Here is a 9,528-nt window from a genome sequence, read left to right as displayed (position 1 = left end):
CGAGGACAATTTGAGGTTTACGAAAGATTGATTGCTCATGCACAATTGGAAGTATAGAATAAGGACCATTTTGACATATTTTGAAAAAAGGCAACTCTTGTTCAGAAGTGTAGTCAAAATGAGAATATGGAAATGATTCTATACAGGGCCGGTCCATTGTTTTTTGCTACCCGGGGCGAGATAAAAAATTTTATGCCCTTATATATAAAAAATTTAGAAAATCAAAAATATAGTAAATTTTATAATCAAACAATCAATACAATACAAACGAAACCTACAAAAATCATCTAAACCGTTGTCTTCGTGCATTTTTTGAAGCAAAAATATCTCTTATTTTACAATAATCAATATTTTGTAGAAAATCACTTTCAATACTTAAAAGTGATAATCCATTCAATCTTTCTTGAGACATAGTACTTCGGAGATACGATTTCAAAAGCTTCAATTTTGAAAAACTTCTTTCCGCGGAAGCAACCTTAACCGGCACTGTCAATAAGATCCTATATGCAACCAAAACATTAGGGAACATATCCATTCTTCTTGCATACTCCATTATTTGAATAGATGTCCAAGGACCTTCACATTTGTATGCTTCATTAGGTAACATTTTCTGCAAAATTTGTAACTCAATAAATAAACCAATTCCATCAATATCACATTCTTCACCACTTGTCAAGTTGGACTCAAGATTTAAACAACATTTTTTTAATTTATCATCATCTAAAGAAACTAATTTGGAACCATCAAATAAAAAACCAAATATAGATTCAAAATATTGCATTTGTTCAAATCTACTTTTCAATTGAACAAGAGCCATATCTACTATAACAATAAAATAATATCTTTTAAATGCTTCTTGAGAAGATTGGTGTTCTCTTTCGGTATTTGGAATTTCATCAAATTGTTTTTTTCTTTTATAATCACGTTTTTTTTAAAAATTCGGGTTTAACTTTAACAGTATTTGCTATTTCTTTAGCTTCACTAATAGCAAAGTCAAACCCACTTTCCCTATATCCTTCAAAATAATTAATTAACCCCTCTAAATTTTTTTACAGCAACATCAATAAGCATTTCTTTGGATTGTAACTTTTTACTAACCAAATTAATTTTGTACAAAACTTCATACCATATAACTAAACTTAAAATAAACTCAAAACTAAAAAATTCACCATTTACTAATGAATCAACATCTCTACACACTTGTCCATTATCACTTTCTATAGATAATTTTTTTAAAGCTTTTCTTATTTGGGAAAATTGTGTTTTTATTGCTTTAACACTTTCAATATGGCTTTCCCAACGAGTAGATGATAATGATTTAAGTGTTAGATCATCTATAAATTGAAGTAAAACACTCCATCTTTTTGTTGAATTAGAAAAAACATTATAAATCGTTTGGCATGTACCAAAAAAAGTTTTTGCCTTTTGACAAGAATTTGCCATATCACATAAAACCAAATTTAAACTATGACATCCACAAGGCATATAAAAAGCTCTACTATTTATATCAAGCAATCGTTTTTGAACACCTTGGTGTTTTCCTTTCATATTTGCCCCATTATCATACCCTTGACCACGAATATAATTAATATCCAAATCAAGAGATTTTAGAGCATCTTGTAAAACATTAAAAAGACCTAGACCGGATGTATCTTCTACATTTAAAAACTCTAAAAAAAACTCTTCTACTTTTAATGGAACGTTTTCCAAATCTTCACATCTTATAATCAAAGTCATTTGTTCTTGGTGACTAGCATCCGGAGTGCAATCAAGAATTACAAAAAAATATTTTGCATTTTTTATTTTTTTAATAATTGCACTTTTTACCTCGGATGCCAACATATCAATTAATTCATTTTGAATTTTATAACTAAGATAATGATTATGTGTTTCTTTGTCTTTAATCATTCGAAAATGTTCTTTCATTACCGGATCCCATTCAGCAATTGATTCAATTACACTTAAAAAATTACCATTTGAGTTTTCATAAATTTTTTCATTTGTACCACGAAAAGCTAAGTTATTTTTTGCTAAACATTTGACAACAAAAATAATTCTAACCATAACTTCTTTCCAATGTTCGGTATCTTTTTTAATCATTTCTTGTAGCTCTTTATCAATTGTTTCATTTTTATTTAACCTAATACGTGTTTCAGTCCAAGTTCTTAAACAAACCATATGATCAGAACTATTTTCATGTTGTTTTAATGTTTCACTAAGATGCTTCCAATCTTTAATTCCTTCGGTTGCCAAATTACTTTTAGTTCGAACGGTTTTAAAAAGTTTACAACAAAAACAAAAAACTTTATCAAGTTCTTTTGAATACACTAACCATTTTCTATCAAAACAATCACCATTTTTTAATTTACGTGTATAAAAATCAAAAGAAAAATGTCTACCAAGTGCGTCTTTTGGAAAAACTATGTTTGTATCAATTTCTCTATTTGGCCCTTTTTCTATTAGTAAATCTTTCATTTCTGAATCTAAATCATCCCATACTCTAGGATCAAAAATATTAAAATCACTTGGTTTGTCTTTCTCAACAAAGTCATTTTTATCAAAATCATTAGAAAGATCAACCGAATCATTGGAAGTACTTGGTGGAATATTAAAATTATCATTTTTTTCAAAATCACTAACATTTTGATTTCTAACCAAAAATTTATTCAAAGACCCTCTTAATTCATTAGCCTCTTGTTGTTCCTTTTTTTTTCGTTTTCTATTTTGTGCACCAGATGGTTGTTTTCGGGGAATCATATTTAAAACAAAACAAATCTACTTATAAACACTAAACAAGGAATGAAGGAAAGATACAACCTGAACAATAACACATAGCAGCAAAATTTGAGCAACCTTCACAGCTTCACAGTTGTCAAATATCAGAATAAAGAAGCCTCCTGAATCCTGATTCTTGATTCACATCACAAAAACAAGAAACAAAAACACAAAAAGTTTACAAAAACGAAATTACATATATTAAAATGAAATAGAAAATGGTAAAATTGAATTAGAAGAATAGTAAAGAACTCACCTAAATCAGGAAAAAAAATCAAAATCACAGTTCTTTTTCGTTTTACAGCTTTCACTTTTCATATATGCCTTCTGAAAATCTGAAATAATGAAATACATAATCAGAAATAATGAAATACATAATCATAAATAATGAAATACATAGACAAGTAGAGAAGTAAAGAACTCACCAAAATTTAAAAAAAAAAAAAAAAAAAAAAAAAAAAAAAAAAAAAAAAAAAAAAAAAAAACTGAAATCAGACCATGCTTTTTTGATTTTCAGCTTTCAGATATGCCTTCAAGCCTCCTGTATTCACATCACAAAATCAAGTAATCAACCATTGACCTAATCACCCAATCATTTAATCAAATACAGTGAAGATATGAATATGATGAATTGATGATTCATGTCGGAAATTTTAGAAAGAAATAAGAAACAAACAAACGAAAAAAAAGAACTCACTGATTTTACGATTTATATATTGATTTTGTTTTCCTCTTGCTTTAGACAGAAAAAAAATCCAACCCAAATCGTTGCTACACCTATGAATCGTTGATACAACTCCGAATGAAGGAAAAAAATCCAATTTAATCGAATGGTAGAGACTGAAAGAGTCTCGATCTCCACGATTAAGAGTCTCGAGAGATAGAATACAAAATTGGGAATAAGATAGAGACTGAAAGAGAGATAGAATAAGAAACGGAGAAAGGTGAATAGAAATCGGACCATAGACAGCGATTAAGAGTCTCGATCTCCACGATTTTCAAGGGTTCCCGTTACAAAATTGACGATTGAAGTTCTCGACAGCATCTTGGCGCTCACGAAATAATCTCCCGCTTGGCCGCTTCCGCTTCAGCTCTCGTATAGACGCCTCAAGAGAGTCACACCTTTTTTCTTCTTGGACTGCTGTTGGTGCTGGACTTAAGTTCTGGGCCAAAGTTCCGAAATATATATATATATATATATATATATATATATATATATATATATATATATATATATATATATATATATATATATATATATATATATATATATATAGTATAACTTGTTGGACAAATTTTATGCCCCTAATTTTTTGATGCCCTGGGCCTAAGCCCACCTCGCCCATGTATTGGGCCGGGACTGATTCTATAGGTGGAAGTTATTCCTTAATCTGTGTAATATTACAATACTCAATGCAAGAAGAATGTTCAAAGGAAGGTGCTTTGAATTTGAGACTTCATTTCCATGGAATTGTCCTCCATTGGAACACTATATAATGTTTATTGCCTAGTTTTGTGACTTTGTGCATAGTCATTACAAGAGGATCGTTGCATCGAAGTTTAAAATCTAACAGATTTCGGTAAGTGATAAGAATTTGGTATTCTTACATTTACTAGTAAAGATTTGGGATTGTGAAATAAGAATCATTGGAATTATGTTCAATCGATCTATTTCACAAAGTGAAGATCATAGACAAAGATAGTGTGCATACTTAGTGTATGGGATAACTATTGTTTGGATAAGCATAGTGGGCATGCTTGGAGCATGACATAACTGTTGTTTTAATTCAAGTATTAAGTTGATTATCTGAAACATAAATAATGAGTAATCAATATGGTGCTTAGATAAAAGCTGTTTTTTATTTACTCTCAAAAGTGTTGGGGCCATATAAGATTAGTATTATTCTTGTGTTTCACTTTGCATGTTTTGACTACCAGAATAAATAGGTCATTCTTCTCGAATGACTAAGTTATTCAAACTCTCCACAGTCGGTCATATGTTGGAAGTAAATATGAATAAAGACTGTTATGAATTTGGCTTGTACGATCTGTCTAAGGTGCACTAGACATTGCAATTGTTGCTACAACATTCATGAGTGCTCATATGATCTGAGTATTGGATTAAACCCACGCTCGCTTGTATCACTTCATGGAATTTATCTCGAGTGATCGTGAGACGGTAATATCATATGTATCTTCAAACCTAGAGATATGAGTAGTTGACTATGAGTTGGTTATCCATTGATTCTACGAAAACGCATCAGTAACTTGATGTCATAAAACGTGCTTTTGTGCATAATTCAACAAGTAGTTAGTACAAGCATATAAGTTGAAGTTGATCTATTCCTTCTAGAAATAGAAGCGATATCTGGGCCCCTCGATGATTTGCTTTAACTTATGTGTCAGGCCTGGTCAGAACTAAATTGATGTGTTCAATTAATTTCTATGTCAAAGAAATCATAAATCGGGAAACAAATGCTGGACAATAAGTAAGACCATGTTCCATGTATTTGTCCGACTGATATCTTGAGAATAGAGGATTATATGATCACTTATCTAAAATGGTGCTTCATAGTTTAATAGAGTTTTAAAGAGCTACGAGTGTTGGTTGGTTCCTGAAGTTATACTAGCAACTATAGTTACCAGACTTATCCAAGTGGGAGACTATTGGATAAGGTGTCTAAGTCCATACCTATATTTGGTATCAACTTGACCCGACCCGGCATGGTCCATTTGGGTTGCACTTCACCTAACAATTTGTAAGGATATACTTTTGAGAATAAGGTGTTTATGATATATTAATAAATATTTGTTATGATATATTAATATGAAATCATATTATTATTTAATTAATGTTGATCAAGAATTAATTTAGTGATCAATATGATGCTAATTGAATATGGACTCTTATATATATATATATATATATATATATATATATATATATATATATATATATATATATATATATATATGGATTTGGCTAACATTTATTTAGGATGGGCTAAGAGTATATGAAGTCCATGGATAGTCCATGGAGCTTTTAACCCATGGATCCTATGTAAATGAAGAGTCATGGGTATTAGGGGTGTCGAACGGGTAAAATTTTCGGGTTTCAGGTAGAATAGGTTGGGTAGAACGAGTATTTCCTTAAGAAAATAATACTCGATACCCGACCTATATTGTAATTCGGGTTTTCGGGTTTCGAGTATTAGGGTTTGAGGTCGGGTCGGGTAATTATCGGGTATACCCGAAAATTTCATAAATGACACTTATTCATTATTTTTATTTTTTATTTTTTCATTTTGGTTGGTTTAATAAAGAATCGGTTAGGAAAATACTCCATATAATTAACAAGTACATATATAATAACAATACAAATCATTATAATATGTTATGTACTTTTTTAATTCCATTCTGTGCGATAGTGAGAAATTGAGAATTGTGATGACGGCTCAAGACTTCAGTTTCAGCGTCGTAATCCCTTTGCAAGTTTTTGTTGACTGTCGAGACGTCGTTCATAAGAAGAAAACGAAGGGTTTTGTTTTATTTGAAGTGTGCGCACGTGACTGCATTTCATATTTGGTATTATTTAAAAATCAAATTCGGGTATTTGGGTATACCCGAAAATAAATATTCATACCTAAAACCCGACCTATATTATTATCGGGTTAACCTATTACCCGAATGTTCATACTCGTTACCCGTTCTACCCGACCCATTCTACCCAAATTCGAAGCGGGTCGGGTGGGTAGAACGGTTTTCGGGTTTCTTTGACAGGCCTAATGGGTATTAGGGTTTACCTTAATCCTCCATACTATATAAAGGAGTCTTTGGTTCAAGAATTGGCACTAGTGTGTGTGGGCATATAGGTGGGCTGATTTCTAAAGTAAGATTATTCTCTCAAGTATTTCCAAGTTGTTTTGGTGATTTGTGACACCACTTAAGGCATCCACATTATTGGTGCTAGGCTCATAAACTCCAAGATATTCACTACAAGAAAAGGTATGTAATACTATCCAGAATTTGTTTTCATGTACCTAGGATTGCATGCTAGAAATGATAAAGCTTTGGAAAAACAAGTTGCATGTACAATAGAGAAAACATAGTTCCAAAGCTTCTAGGGTTGTATGTGCACCTTAAGGTTGTTTAGGATGCTCAAAACCCATTGAAGACCCCACCTTTTTATTCTTGGTGACTAAATTACTTTATGTAAAAAGGTTTATAAATTCGTCATGTGTCTTTGTGGACCCTGCTTATCCTGTGCTACTTTTTGGTGCAATATAGCAGTGTTCTTTGGGATTATATAGTACCCCTATCATTTTTTTGATTTGACAACCTAACAGTATCTTCACTAAATATGACTACCTAAAAAGTCTCCATCCTCACGAGGCCATAAAATCATGCTACCGACACCATTGCAAGACAAAAACAACAAGCAAAGGAACAAGTATCAACATACACTATTTGAGTGAATCATAATTACGGTGTTATAAAACATACATATCCCAAATAGGTTAAACGAACATCATATAAACATGCATTCAAATACTCACATATCAAGTCATCAAATACATCATATAAATAATACAATAATGCTCAAATATTATTCTTCCTTGGAGCCTTTACATTTAGTTACATTTCATTATGCATCTTTGTAACTAGTTATTATTCATTCATCATTTTAATATTATAAGATAATAATATTAACATCCCTTTTCATCATTAATAATTAATCTGATTTAGCCACCTTTGTAATTGTTTATCATTTTACTTCTTTAACACGGGTCTACATATTACTCTCTATTCCTAAGGTAATTATCTCATTTGCTACTAACGTGACCGCCACGACCCAATGCAATAAGTGAGGCATTAATCATATCAAGAAACACTAAAAGGTAATAAAGGCCTTAATCATAGCTTTAAATTTAAAAGCCCTTACCAGTGAGTTAACTATGACAGTTGTCAAACAACCCTGTTGTTCTTCATGAGTTTGTTCCCATTGCTTCAAACTCACAATCCACGTGTCTAAATCAATATGTGATGGGAGAATTTCATCAACCTAAAATCGATATTCTTTTTCCTTTTTGCCCCCACAACATGCAATCATGAAGAGATTTCTCAACATCAGATGGAAAAACAAATACACCAGAAGCAACCTGCCTAAAAAAATTAGATTAAATATGTAACTATATGTAAAAAGAAAGAATTATGGGCTTCTGACACAAGGGTTTAACAAAAACAATGATGTCATGCATTAAGACACTAACCCTTTGCCTATCTGTATTTTAAAATTGATGAATATTCTTATAATTTGTTTTATTTATTAATATAAGGGTAAATTTGTCATTTAGTAACATACAGAAACATATTTGAGGTTGCTCAAACATACATTAGTATTTTCAACTTCTGCTTGTCGCCACCTCTCTAAAAATAAGTGAAATTTGAGTACTTCATATGTAGGGTCAAAACTTTTAGGGTTATTTTTGGTATTTTTAGCATGCCATACAACAATTCTTCATGTTTATTATTCACCAAGATACCATGCACATCTTGAATGGTGAAAAGCTCCACATCATTCCATGAATCTCCACACGCAAGGGTATTTTGTGGTAATTTACCCTCGAACTTTAATTTTTTATGTATATAAGCTAAAGTGTATCCTATTCCAGCACCTTGTGCTAAAATATCCAAATCCAGCCCCCACCGAAAATTATTTTGACATCTAACTGACAACCAAGAAAAAGACGTTAAAGAATAGTTATATTTGGCACTGAAATTTTTAAAATGAAATTCACTTCTCATCCCTCGTTTAACCAGTCTTTCAGAAAGTGTCTTTGTTACTCACAAGGACATGGATAATGAGAGGCAAATTTGAAAGGTGTCACAAAAGTGTAGTTTAGGGCTTATTGATGATCTCATGACATTTTAAAGCATTACACTTTCAAATTTGTACTAATAAGGACATTATAATTTGAAAATTACATCTAATTATTGCTGCAAATAGCTTTAAGTTTATGGCATCACTATATAGTTGGATAAATTTCTTAAAGTACAAAATGCATTAGTTGGCATAAAATGGAATGTGATTTAATAAAAAAAATATTAAATAAGCTTGAAATTTAAATTATAAAAAGTTTTTGGGTTTTTTTTATTTTAATATATGTAATAATGGTCTTTGGTTCTTTTAATGAGTAAATCTATTTGGCAAGGCAAACCATCCATTGATTGCCTTAATCGTTACAATAACAACCCAAGAAAACCAACCTGCCACAAATCTGAAGCAATTGAACATTATCAAAATTTGAAAACCAAAACTCAAATTGAAGACCAATCACCAGTTCCCTTTCGGTATACATTGTCATTAACAATAGATGGTATTTTTTTTGAAAGTTAATGTTTTATTAAGATTAATTAAAAATTGAATTCACATGCATCAAGTTACCTCGTTTATGTAGCATCCCAATGTTAAGGTACTTCTAATCTCGGGCTTTATGATTTTGGTGCCTTGAATTTTAACCCAGAAGTTGAGAAATGTCAAAAAGGGACCCAAAGTGGCTTTTTGTGAAGCTGGGCCGGATGAGGTATGACATGTGTACATGGGTGCACGCTAAGCATAATAAGGCATGCCTTAGTACGCTGGGCATACGAGGGTGGCAAGCAAACCCTAATTTGGAGGACTTGGCTCATATTTAAACACCTTTTATGGACATAAACCCTATCCTTGTCCAGCCTCTCTTAGTGTCTTTGACC

At 31.5% G+C, this 9,528-nt stretch overlaps 1 protein-coding gene across 1 annotated transcript; it reads right to left on the bottom strand.

The window, feature by feature from the left end:
- Window positions 1–212: 212 nt before the first annotated feature.
- Window positions 213–3,202, bottom strand: LOC128133303 (uncharacterized). Its single transcript, XM_052770506.1, has one exon. It carries the CDS (start codon window positions 2,755–2,757, stop codon window positions 1,027–1,029), a length of 1,731 nt encoding a protein of 576 aa, XP_052626466.1. The 5' UTR covers window positions 2,758–3,202; the 3' UTR covers window positions 213–1,026.
- Window positions 3,203–9,528: the final 6,326 nt, after the last annotated feature.

Source organism: Lactuca sativa, chromosome 4 (assembly GCF_002870075.4).
Source record: "Lactuca sativa cultivar Salinas chromosome 4, Lsat_Salinas_v11, whole genome shotgun sequence".
NCBI classification, from domain to species: Eukaryota; Viridiplantae; Streptophyta; class Magnoliopsida; order Asterales; family Asteraceae; genus Lactuca; species Lactuca sativa.
The sequence above is the reverse complement of the archived record's forward strand: the minus strand, read 5'-3'. Positions and strand labels throughout refer to the sequence as shown.

What these genes read in the sequence shown, in the direction of transcription:
- LOC128133303 (XM_052770506.1), bottom strand. Translation starts at nt 2,757, where the DNA reads ATGATTCCCCGAAAACAACCATCTGGTGCACAAAATAGAAAACGAAAA.